Source organism: Notamacropus eugenii, chromosome 7 (assembly GCF_028372415.1).
Source record: "Notamacropus eugenii isolate mMacEug1 chromosome 7, mMacEug1.pri_v2, whole genome shotgun sequence".
NCBI lineage: Eukaryota > Metazoa > Chordata > Mammalia > Diprotodontia > Macropodidae > Notamacropus > Notamacropus eugenii.
Window position 1 is genome coordinate 162,583,796 of NC_092878.1, and position 13,456 is coordinate 162,597,251.

Genomic DNA, 13,456 nt, shown 5'->3' on the forward strand with positions numbered 1-13,456 from the left:
TATGGTCCATTCTTCAAAGAACCGCCAAAGTGATCTCCTGCTCACTAAACCCCAATGGCTAGCTCCCTATTGTCTCTAGTATCAGAAATGAGCTGCTCTGAGCTTTTCACCTACCTCTCCAACACTGCCATATGCTGCTTCCCTTGTGGAACTCACATCTTTGCTGTTCCCAAGAACTGATAGTCCATCGTCCATCTGGGCCTTTGTACTGGTGTCTCCCATGTCTGGAATTCCAGCTTCATCTCTCAGAATGCATTGTTTCCTTCAAAATTCTGTCCATGTGATTACTTCAAGAGCCCTTTCTTCACTCCCTGCAGCTCTTAGTTTCTCTCCTCCAAATTTATCTTGTATTTACATTTTTCTGTGTTGTGGACATATATATACATGTCCATCTTGTCTCTCCCATAGCATGAGACTCCTTGAGGACAAGAAGTGTTTCATCTGTCTTTGTATCGCCAGTACCTTGCACAGTGCCTGGCACATAGTAGGCCCTTACCAAATGTTTGTTGATGAATGACCACCTATGGTTCTAGAGAATCGCCTCATGTCCTATTGTTCTGTGGAGTCATTGATCTTTGCCCAGATTTGATTTCTGTTACATGAGTAAAGTTTTGTACCTCCTGGTTGAAGCTCTTTTATTCTCCTTCCCAGGTTTTTCTTTGTCTCTAGAGTTCTTACTTGCTTTCATATTCTTTCCTTTAGAGTTCTCATTTTGTAATTTTTAATTTTCACTTTCCATTTTCCCCCTGGAGAGCTTGAGGCAAATCTATGATTTTCTGTATGGCCTTGCTTGTAGATGATCTGGAGTTATTCTCTTTTTTCTGGGTCTGTGTCTTAAGCATGGCCGGTTCTGTACCTCTTGATTAATCAGTTTTTTCTTGTATGTATTCATTTTTCCAGTGATACTTCCTGGGTTGAAACTTTGTGTTGGGACTAGGCTCTGTACAATTCTGCAAGGAGTGGGGGGCTCTTTGTTATTATTGATCTCTGGTTCATGAGGTCTGGATAGTGAATGCTGTCTTCTTCAAGGACCTAGAAATGACTAGACAACTTGGGTCAGTGTATGTGGTGTACTCTCCTCCAGGATTGAAGTAGTCGTGGTCTGAGTCCCACAGACTCTTGAGCCTCCATTGTACCTTCAGCTTGTCCTTGGCTAAACCCTGGTCCACTCTGTCTTCCTGCCACACTTGGCTGGAGGGACCCTTTCCCTAGTGCCCACAGGCTCCCCACTGTCTCTTTGTGTGGAGATGGATTGGCCAAATACACTTGCTGAAGTTTCTCCTCTATTATGTCTTGGTGCCTTAAGAAAGGCATCTTTGTTGGAGTAGTTGTGGGAGGGCTAGGCTGGGCTGCTTCCACTCATGCAGCCATCTGGAGGAGAGTCGGAATCATTCATTCTAGAAGACAGATTTTTTAATGTGCAACTGTACAATGACTTTTCAATTATTTTCTGTGTGTATATAGAGATTGGCAGTGGGACATGATTCATGGAGCCTTGACCTTGGAGACAGGAAGGCCTGGGCTCAAGTTGTGCCTCTGGTTCTGTGACCCAGGACAGGTCACTCTGTAGACTGAAGGGTGCAGAACTTCCTCCATAGATAAAAGCATGGCTCTGCCCCTGTCATTATACACACACACGCACACATATACAATACACACATGTGCACAATACACACGTACACATATGCATACACACATGTGTGTGCATATATACATGCTTGCATATACACATACACAAAGTGAGGCAGATGCAGGTATCTATACCATGTATATGTGTATATGTTATACGTGATTACAGTATGTGTGTGTATATATACACATGCACACATACACATATAGATACGCATACACATATATACATACTCTTATGTATGTCGTGCTTAGGTATTTGGAATCTTTATGGTTGCTTGTAAAATGTATACACACACATATATACATGCATATACGTATACACATACTTTTTACCTAGAAGCTTTGAGTTTTGGCTGTGATGTGCACATAAGCACACGCATACATACATACATATACACATACAGCTGTGAATTGGTATGGTCGTTCTGGAAAGCAATTTTGAACCAGGCCTAAAAAAAAAAACTTGTTTATATGCCCTTTGACCCTGAAAAGAGAACAAGGAAAGAGGAAAAGGACCTATATAGAGAAAAGTATTCATGGATGCTCTTTTTTTTTAATGGCAAAGAATGGGGAACTGAGGGTATGCCTGTCTGCTGGAGAATGACTGAAAAGATAGTGGAATGATGAATGGGACAGTTTCAGAGAAACCTGGGGAGGCTTCTTTGCCCTGATGCAAGGAGAAGGGAGCAAAACCAGAAGCACAGCACTGGAGAGACAAACAGCTCTGAAAGAGGGAGAATTCTGGTCAGTGCAGTGTCCAGGAACGTGCTGTGTGCCTTAGCTGGAGAGGTAATAGATTCAAGGTACAGAAGATGACGTACATTTCTGGGATGAGGCCAATTTTGGAATTTGTTCTGCTTGACTGTACATAGGTGTTACAAGGGTTTTGTTTTTCTTTTTCAGAAGGCAGAAGAGGGGAGATTGGTAGGGAGACAAAGAAATACTTCTTATTTGAAAAACAACCAAAAATTGCTAAACTGATGATATGTCATTAACACAGAAGTATGAGTAAATTTGCGAGAGTTCTGTTTGCAATTCTGCTCTGAAGGATAATCCTGTGTTAGCAGAAGTAGAGTAAAATTCTTTGTTATTGGTATAGCTTTCGGGGGTTTAAGCTCACACGCTTTCGCTGACAGACAGGCCCCAATGACTGTGAAGGCTTATGGAAGGATTAGTTCAAACAAACAGCTCATCTGAGTTGGCGTTTTTTTGAGATCCAAACTAGACCCCTGTGAATTTGCTAACTGAATTTACCTGCTCTATATTAACAGTACTTGGGTTTTAGCTTTGTGAAATATGTATGTATAATAAGCGTGCTTATTTAGATAAATAAATATTTAAAACACATTTAGCAGAAAGGAGTGCTAAAAATAGAAATGAACTTTTATCTAATTGTGCTCACTAAAGTTGTGGTACTTTGCATGTGATACTCAGTGTTCTTTAATGACAAAAAGGAAGATTTTTTTAAAGGCTTTTTAATTATTTCACTAATGATTCTTATAGCCAGTGTTCAAGACTTTACCGGGACTGAAGATTGCACGGCTAGAGCTAGGAGGAGCACTTAACACACCCCAGGAGAAGATTTTTGTGGCTACGGGCTCAGAAATCAGAGGTTTTACAAAGAGGGGGAAGCAATTCCTTTCATTCGAAACTAACCTCACAGAAAGCATCAAAGCTATGTATGTGGATTTTCTTTCTTTCTTTTTTTTTTTTAAACATACTAGGTCTTCTGATAGGCAGAGTTTTTGACCATGCCCTCCCTGTATCTGAATAGATTATGGTACTGTGGGCCAGCTTCAAGGCCTGCCTCCCCTCATGGGCACAGTATGTAGGCCAAATGTGCTCCTTGAAAGGTCTGATCCTCAGTTATATGGTTTTGATAATCTTGCATTTCCCATCTGTCCCTCTATTTTCTTTCTAAGAGCTGTGCAGACTTAAAAAAAACAAAAACAAAGAAAAGAGTCAGGTTGAAAGAAAAACCTAGACTTCCGGCATTTATGCTGGTTTTCTGCCACTTTGTTCTGTATTAACTATTGTCAACAGGGCTGGCCTTATGATGCCATTCCTTGTAAAATATCCAAGTTGAACTGGGAGGGGTGGCACACTGAACCTAAAGTACATAGTGAAAATAAGTCACTTTTCCAAAAAGCAGGATTTTCTTGGGGGTGGAGTGCAGAGGCATGGAAAAGTAGAAGGCCCTGGGTCCCTGAGGGAGATGGGAAGGAAGTGCTACAGAGAGGTGGCCACTCTCTTACTCCTTAACATTAGACTGATGCTGCATACTATGGTTAGGTGCTAAACTCTTTTCTTGAATTGGGCGTAAGGATTTGGCCACAGTGCGTGGAAAGCTTCCATAGTTCCATTGTTAGACTAGGCCCAGCTGTAGGCCTGACTGGAGGCAGGCCGGTCAGGTGCTTCTGGTTCAGATTGCAATGACATGAGATGTCAACAGACCAGCTGACAGTTAGGGACAAAAGGAAATATACTTAGCCTGAGCAGGGAGAGACTATTTATTCAGCCTGGATCCAAATCCGACTACCTATAGGATGTTCATCAAGTCTAAAGGCACTGACTCCTTGTGGACTGGCCTTTTATGCCCCAAATCACCAGGGTGCTGCCTCAGTGCATTAAAAGTCCTAGGTTTTTTTTTTTTTTATTTTTATCCATCAGGCCTTGGAGATGGTTCTTCTGACTTTTAGAGAAAGGAAGAATGAACAAAAAACTTGCTCAACTCATAGGATAGTGACTCAGCCCATAGGTTACCTTCACCATAGTGACCAATTGTACTTTTAAAATCATTTTTAAAATTCAGAGTTTACTGTCTGAGCGGTTAAGAGTTTCCTCTAAAATTTTAGGTGAAACAAATTTTTCTGAAGATAACTTCATCTTTAATTGGTCACTTAATTGTTTCCATTAATATATAATTACATTTCTAGTGTCTCTGCTTTCATTTCCTCCAGTTTGAATTGTTCCAGGAAAAAGCTGAAATGACTCTTCTTCAAGATTCTCATAACACTTATAGCGACATAAATTGTTTAGCAACATAATGCTGAAAAGGTAGAAATTAAGGATGGAATTGTAGAAAGGCATTATGGGCCCTTTGAGGCAGTAGGAAAACTGTAGCATTTGGTAGAAGTGAACTGTTTTATATTAGTCTCAGAAGAAAATGGAGTTTTCAGTTGGTTGTTTTGGAATTGACTTTTTAATGGTCAGTTTGTCTGTTGTTCCCAGGCACATCTCTGGCTCAGATCTCTTCCTCTGTGCCAGTTACATCTATAACCATTACTGTGACTGCAAAGACCAGCATTACTACCTGTCGGGGGACAAAATCAATGATGTCATCTGTCTCCCAGTTGAAAAAACGCCTTGTATTATACCCATCCTGGCCTGTCAGGACAGAGTGCTTCGAGTTTTACAGGTCGGTAACGATTGTCAGCTTCTTTCTTTGGCATATTTAAACCGTATTCAATTCTAGAGGTATTTATTATAAGGCTGGAAATACAAAGATGAGTTCCTGACCATTGGACTGGGTGAATAAAACAGATAAGTAATTCTATATTATACATAAAGCAACTTCAGAAAGAAAGAGAGAGGGATGAGGAAAGGCCTTATGTAAGAGGTGCTATCTCAACTGCCCTTTGAAAGATGCTCAGGATTCTACAGAGGGAAACTGAGGACATGAGGGACATTGGGGAATGGGAGTAAGCGAATAGTCCAGTTTGACTACAACACCTCTACCTCTTAATTTAAAATAATACTAATCCTAAAGAAATAGTAGTAATACTAAAGAAATTTATGCAAGGATACTTCTATAGTGAATCATATAGTCTATATCACTGTGTAGATAACTAAAGTGCTACGTTGAATTTTTATTTTAAACCATCTCGTTAGTTTGAGGACACTGTGCCCAGATTTTTAAAAGGGCATTGTCAGGGAGACTTTGTCTCAAATGTAAAGAGAAGTACCCAGTCTTGTTGTTCTGATCCTAAATCAAATTTGTGGCCCTATCAAGGCAAACATGCCTACTCTCCAAGGACTTCAATGACCCTATGCTCCTTTTCTTTATAAAAAAAATTTTGTCATGTTGATTTTTTCCCACTTAGTAGTATTTTATTTTTTCCAGGTATATGTAAATAAAGATAGTTTTCACATTCATCTTTATAAGATTTAGAGTTTCAAATTTTTCTCCCTTTCTCCCTCCTCATCCTTCCCAAGTCAGCAAGCTGTCTGATATGGGTTATGCATGTACAGTCATGTTAAACACATTTCCACATTGGTCATGCTGTGAAAGAAGAATCAGAAAAAAAGGGAAAAACCACAAGAAAGAAAAAACAAAAAGCCAAAAAAGTGAAAATAGTAGGCTTCTGTCCGCATTCTGTCTGCAAACAACTCCACAGTTGTTTCTCTGGATGTGGACAGCATCAGGCGTCTTTTGGACTTGTTTTGGAGCACTGTATTGCTGAGAAGAGCTAAGTCTGTCATAGCTGGTCATGACGCAGTGTGGCTGCTGCTGCTGTATGCAGTGTTCTCCCGGTTCTGCCCACTTCACTCAGCATCAGTTCATGTGAGTCCTTCCAGGCTTTTCTGAAATCCTCCTGCTCATCATTTCCTACAGCACATTGGTGTTTCATCACATTCGTATACCACAACTTGTTGAGCCATTCCCCAGGCAACGTCCAATTCTTTGCCACCACAAAAAGCTGTGGTGTATTTAAGAAGTAGAAGTATTCTACTTCTTAAAGTCCAAGGAAGAAGATACACGAGAAGGATCAGGACACATGACTTGGGTGGATGCAGGGAGAACCATGGACTGCTCGGGGGCACAGTGGATAGAACAGTGAGCTTGGAATCAGGGAGATTCATCCTACTGAGCTCAAATCCTGCCTTAGACATTCTCTAGCCATCTAAGAAAACCCCAAATGGAGTCATGGAACAAATGAAGGGTTAGCCTCCATTATAAGATCAGAAATTTAGAGAGGTCCTCCCATCTGGCTCTGCATTTGGGGGAAGCTAAGCAGCACGATGGATAGAGCACCGGGCCTGGAGTTCAAATCCAGCCTCAGACACTTACGAGCTGTGCGACCCTGGGCAAGTCACCTAACCTTGTTTGCCTCAGTTTCCTCATCTGTAAAATGAGCTGGAGAAGGAAATGGCCAATGACTTCAGCACCTTTGCCAGGAAACCCAAACGGGGTCAGAAAGAGTCTGAACAACACCAAAGGGAGAATCATTATGTCAGTGGTAACTTTACAATTAAGCAAATTAAAAAATAAAATATTTAAAGCAGGAAAAAACCTCTGTGAACCTTACTTGTCAACGTTAATTTGGCCATTTTCTGAATGAGTCTTTTGAGGGTGGCACCGTGTCTTACCTGAGCCTCACCGCTCCCTGCCCCCACACTGGGCCAAGGGCTCTGCCCCCAAGGGAGGCTGCCATGTTTGTTGTGTAATTGTGGGGTCTTCCCTCTTTGCCCTCTCCCTGCCCCTGTCATGTTTCCTTAGCTTTCCTGGCTTAGATTCCTTCTCTGATTTGGCAGAACCAGGGGTGTCTTGGAGCCAGTGAGAGCCAGTGGTTAAATTTTCATTGTGAACAATTAAACCTTGAAATTGATGAACGCTACGAATCAGGACTTGATTTCTTCTTTTGTTGATTGTCTAGACTTAAGAAAGTGATGAAGAAAATGTTAACAGGCCAGATGTGTCATGGGTACATTCCCCCCACACCCTCTCAGAGCCGGTCATTAAACATTAACTAGTGTTCCCCTGGGTAGAACGCATGCAGAATACTGTATTTGAATATTTACAACTAGAGGTATGCCTGCTCCTGTTTCAAAGACATGGTTTTGAATTCCATTGTTTCAGTGTTTTCATGTCACGCTTTTCCGCAGGGATCTGATATGATGTATGAAGTAGAAGTCCCTGGCCCCCCTACGGTCCTCGCCTTACACAATGGGAATGGTGGTAAATACATGGTGTTTTCATACTCAAGTAGAGGAGCACATTAACTTATTTATAGCTTGGGTTAAAGGTTCCGCTCAACACTACCGAACTTCTATGTTTGTAATACTCTTTTACAATATTTTATTTTTAAGTTATAAATAAGCACTGTGGAGCTGTCTGTGGAGACTTGCATTCTAGCTTCACCACTACTTTGCCACAAAATCATTGTAGTATCTCTTGGGGTGTCACGTTCCTCATCAATTGAAATGAAGGGGTTGAAATAATCTCTTAAGGTCTTTCCACAATTTTAAAATCCAGTGATTTTATGTCCATCCCTAAAAGACATGTTCATGTTAACTCTTTTTTTTCTTAATTTTTAAAATATTTTTTTTAATACATAATTCTTTGTAATTGCAGTGAATGGTGAGTGTATATAGAGACTTGAAGGCTAACCTTGGTACCTACAAAGGACAGGTCTATAAGTATTTTTTCAAACTAAAAGAATTGATAAAACAGAACCTTGTTGTAATGTCATTTGTGTTACAAAGGTCAAATCATGTGTCTTAAAAATATTCCTAGTCATTCAATCAGCAGACATTAATTACCTACTGTATGCAGAGCATTGTATTAGTGGGGCAGAGAGACAAAACTTAGAACAGTGTCTCTGCTTTCATGGAGCATGACAGGAGAGGGTAAGATGCATGCACAAATACTTGTAATATACAGTTTTCCCCAAGCATTTTAGAGAGCGGTACAACAGTAGTACAAAGACATGAGGTGGGAGATGAAATATCACATGCAGAAGATAGCAAGTAGCCCTGGTTGGCTGGAACTGAGAGAGCAGGCATGAGTAGAGTTATATGGAATAAGTCTGGGAAGGAGGGCTGCAGCCAGGTTGTGAAGGACTTTAAAACCCAGGCAAAGGAGTTTCTCTCTCCTGCAGGCCATGTGGAGCTTCTGGGAGGGTGGGCAGTGAAATGGCCAGACTGTACTTTAGGTGTGAACTGTGGATTGAAAAAGGGAGATACATGAGGCAAGGAAGCCAATGAGCAGGCCATAGCTGTGGTGGAGGTAAAAGGCATTGTGGGTTTGACCTAGGGAAGTGGCCTGTACCAAGAGGTTGTGAGCATGTTGGAAACAGGGGCCATACCTTCTGTGTACCCACAGGACCTAGCACAGTGCCAGGGTATAGGGAGTTCTAGGTGAAGACTTGCTGCTGGCCAGGGTGAACCGAAACATCGAGTGTTTGACCATTTCTTACAAAACCAACCTTTTTCAAAGAGCTCCAGTGTAGACAAATTTCATCTTGTTCTTTTCCATCCTTTTAGAGAAATTGTCATTTATAATTTAGGGAGCTTAAAAACTTAGTGATTTCTAAGATGTTTGGAGGGTTACAGGATTTCTGTAGTTTTTTCTGTTTATCAAGGTAAGAACTTTAGGGAAAATCAGAGCCCGGGGTAACATAACTGTAGCAAGACAACGAACTGCCGATGGGGAAATTGTTATTTTACCTTCTCCATTTTCTCTTGTTTGTAGGCCCAAATTTCGTAATCCCCAAGATAACGTAATTTGGTTAAAAGCCAAAAAGTGTTCATTCCTGGTTGTGGTCAATATGACTAATTAATGCTCCAGAAGAGGATTCTCCGTACAGCCACTGTGAACACTGGGAGATTTATGGGAACAAAAGGGCGTTTCTTACATAGCAATTGCCATAGTTATCATCAAGTACCGTATAGCTTTAAATAGGAGATCCTTTTAAAATTGAAGTTCTGTTTTAAAATGTGAGTTTTATGCTCTGGGAAACACTGTAGTTGGTGTGTTCCACCTTTAATACTGACTGGCTCAGGCACCTTTCAAAAATGAATCTACAAAGTTATCAATCAGGTTATATATCTTTTATGGTTTAGAGAGGTCAAGAGTAAGCTTTTGGTAATGGAAGGAGTTCCTTGAAGTATTGGTGTACATACAGGGTATCCCAAAAGCCCAAGAACTGTTCTAACAAATTAAATCTTCAATATTAAATTAGTATCAATTCATTATTAATTATATTAATATTTAATTATCTAATCAATTAAAATTTAAATACTTTAGTTACCAAAACTCAAGTATTAAATTATTATTAAATGTTAATTTCATATTAAAGCTTTAATAGTTTAAAACTACATTAAGGCTTCTGGGGTACCCCATCTGGTAGTTAAAAGAGCAAGGAAATACTTAGAGTTTGGGAATGAGGAGACTTGGATTCTAGTTCCAGCCATTTGCAAGTTCACCTCTCAAGGTCCCTTAAGACAATGGGGCTAGATCTGATTGTTTCTGAGTTCTTTTCTAGCTCTAACATCCTATAAACATACACCCAGAAACTAATTCAAATTGTTTTCTATTGCTAGGATTTAAATTCTCTCCCATAAAACTGTTAGGAAAATAATTTATGTCTTAAAGGTTCTATTGTAAAATGGGAGAAACATTCACTTCACCTTGATTTCCTAGATGAATCTGGAGAGGATCTTCTGTTTGGAACCTCAGATGGAAAGCTTGGGATTATCCAGATTACTGCATCCAACCCAGTACATAAATGGGAATTAAGAAATGAGAAAAAGAGAGGAGGTATGTCATTTGTGGTTATCTGGGGACTCAACACTCCTGCGATATGTATATTAAATCTGTAGCTCATAATTTAATGGGGACAATAATTCTTGCCTCACCCCATGACTGTAAAGCTCAAAAGCAAATGAATATAAAATACATTGTAATTGAATATAATGTGATAGAAGTGAGTTGTTAGTATTATTTCATTCATTCACTTTTCAAGGATGCCTAACTTAACAGAATCTGCATTTCCTTTTCTCTGAGGCCTCCTTAAATTGCTGTGTTTATTAAGACTAATGATTTTTAATTTTTTTTATATAAGAATATTTTTCAGAAGGAAATTTTTTAAAAAAGGAAAAGGACCTATATGTACAAAAGTATTGATAGCAGCTCTTTTTGTGATGGTAGAGAATTGGAAATTGAAGGTATTCCCATCAACTGGGGAATGGCTGAACAAGTTGTGGTATGTGATTGTGATGGAATACTTCTGTGCTATAAGAAATGATAGGGATGATGGTTTCAGAAAAACCTGGGAAGACTCATGAACTGATGCAGAGGGAAGTGAGCATAACCAGGAAAACATCATACACGGTAACAGAAATATTGTACAGTGATCCAGGCCAGGACCATTCCAAAGGACTTAGGATGAAAATGCTGTCCACCTCCAGAGAAAGAACTGTTGGAGTCAGATTGAAACATACTTTTAAAATTCTTCTTATTTTTTTGTTTCTTTGGTCTCTTTTCTTTTGCAGCATGGAAAATGAAAATGTGTTTAGCATGACTGTACATGGATAATCTATATCAAATTGCTTGCCTTCTCAAGGTCAGGGCAGGAGGGAGAGAATTGGGAACTCAAAATTTTTAAAAAATGAATGTTAAAAAATTTTACATGTAATTGGAAAAAATAAAATATAAAAATTTTCACTTAAAAAAACCAAAATGTGCTCAGTGACCACAGCAAGAATAACAACCCCAAAATAATCAAAATTAAATCCTGGGAAATTATAAACAACAAGATTAGCCCCAAAAAAGAGAGATGAGAAGCCATCCTTTCCCTTCCCCCAAATTCTTTGTAGAGGTCAGGGTCTAGGGGTGTGCAGCACTGCATGGAATGTTAAATTTTTAAAAAATATGTTCAAGTTTTTTTTTTTCTTATTTTAAAATTCTTTGTTACAGGGATTAGCTCTTTAGAAGGAGGAAGGCAAGGGAATGCAGGGGGAGAGCTAAGCAATGTAAAGACAAAACATATCAATAAAATCTATTAAAAAGAGCTTGGATAACCAGCACATTGAAATGACTAAAGGAAGAAATGAAAATATGTCAGGAGTTGAAATACAGAAAGAATTGAGTGGCTAATCTCAACAAAATTATGAGGAAACTCAATGACTTAGAAAACCCTTGGAGAATATAAGCAAAATCAACGAAAAGTCGAATGGCTTCATGGGATGTCAGGATGTTGTAAGTAACAATGGAAGTTTAAACAACCCCCAGAAAATGAGTTAGCTAGCAAAATATTTAAGACCCATGCAAGCAAAAGTGGTAGATTTGGAGGAGAGATCGCGAACATTTCAGCATTATTGAGTTTCTCAGAAACTAAAGAAGAAAAGAATCTAGCCGCTGTATCTTCCAGAAAACTGCAAGAAGAATTCTCAGAAATATTGAGAATCACGTCGGATTGCTAATAGAATTCACAGGACGCCAACAGGGGCATACCTCAAGTTCAGTTCACCCAGAACACATTACCATCGAGTTTCAAGACTACTGAGCAAGGAGCTGTTCCTACCACCAGCCAAGAATGACATACAAAAATACACATTCGGATTTCACAAGTTCTTTAAAAATGCAGAAATGACAGAAGGTACGGTATGATGTCATGAGAAGTAGAAAGTATGGAACTTGATCCCCAAATCCTGGCAAAGTGAAACATTATTTCAGAAAGCAAAAAATAAACATGAAAGTAAAGCAGTTAATGGAAAAAAAGAAATCTTGGAAAATGTAGTTAACCCGATCCTTATTAACACAGAGACCAACAACTCAAGAAAACAATTCCTGGATGCTTTGTCTGTGTTCTGTCTGTTGCCTTTACTTGTCTGTACGAAGCCACATACCTGCCTTGTTCTGTTTTAACTCAAGAAGGTAAAGTAAGGCATGTAGATCTTTCCCACTGAGGGTCTAAATCTCCAGCAGAGGTCCTGAGAGCCTGTGAATCAGGGATATCTGAAAGCTGCTGCCACTGAGACTGAGGATCACTATAGACTGGAACCTAAGTTTGCTTTCTGGTGGAGCTAACTTCATTTAGGACATGTTAATCACTAGCACCTTTGCAAGGGTCAGCCCTGAGGCCCTAAAGGGCCCCCTTTCTGATCCTCTTAATTTACGATCTGACCTGTATGTGTGAGGCGCTTCCTGTCATATGCTGTGAGACCCTGGTCTGGGTCTAATGTCTGGCAGACTCCCTTTTAGCTTTCTCAGCAGGTTCTCACCTCTGACCTGCTGGGCTGTTTCCCATTCTCCGCCACCGTAGCCCATTTCCAGAGCTGGCTCTGACTTCCCGGCTCTCCTGGCTCTTTTTATGCAGTTCCTGTCTGGATGGAGTTGCTTCCTTGACCATGGTCCTTCTCACTTGTCGGCTCGGGTTTGTTCAGGAGAGCTGTGCTCCTCTGGGACCATTCACAGCACTGCCTAGCTGTGGAATCTCTAGGCCAGAGGGCCCCGAAAGGGCCCCTTGAAATGACGCTGTATTGCTTGTGCTTATTTTCTGGACTTGTGCGTCGTGCCTGAGGGAAGGGACGGTTTCACTTTTATCTTTGTACCTTTATCAATCTACCAAATGCATAAATGAGTGAGTGGATGAATAAATAAATAAAGGAGGTGTTTTAATAAATGTTTGGTGGACTTAAGAGAGCACTGGTAATAGCAGCAGCAGCTAGCAATTCCATTGCGCTTTGAATTTTATAAAGTTTTTAATTTTTTTTTTCTCATTTGATTCTTACACTGATCCTGTGAAGCAGGTACTTCAGATAATGTTAGCATCATTATAGAGATGAGGAAACTGAGGTAGCCCGGAGAGTCCCCTGGATGGAGAATGTCATTGGTGGGCATCAAACCTAGATCTTGCCCGGCTTCAAGTTCAGTGGGTTTTTCCTGCCACTATACCGTAATGCTTCTCAGCAAGATCATGAATAGACTGGATAAAAGTTGCCATCAATGAAGTAATTATTTAATCTCAAACTGAAAAAATTAAGATTTAAATGTTAACCATTTGTTATATGAACCTCAGTTCTGTTTGTTATATTTTGG

At 39.9% G+C, this 13,456-nt stretch overlaps 1 protein-coding gene across 1 annotated transcript in view; it reads left to right on the plus strand.

The window, feature by feature from the left end:
* BBS7 (Bardet-Biedl syndrome 7) overlaps positions 1-13,456 on the plus strand; it is a 52,203-nt gene that overhangs the window by 10,130 nt on the left and 28,617 nt on the right. Inside the window, exons 4-7 of the mRNA XM_072625229.1 lie at positions 3,136-3,311; positions 4,864-5,050; positions 7,519-7,591; positions 10,058-10,174. Of these exons, the coding sequence (XP_072481330.1) occupies positions 3,136-3,311; positions 4,864-5,050; positions 7,519-7,591; positions 10,058-10,174 (553 nt within the window). The remainder of the gene's footprint in view (positions 1-3,135; positions 3,312-4,863; positions 5,051-7,518; positions 7,592-10,057; positions 10,175-13,456) is intronic.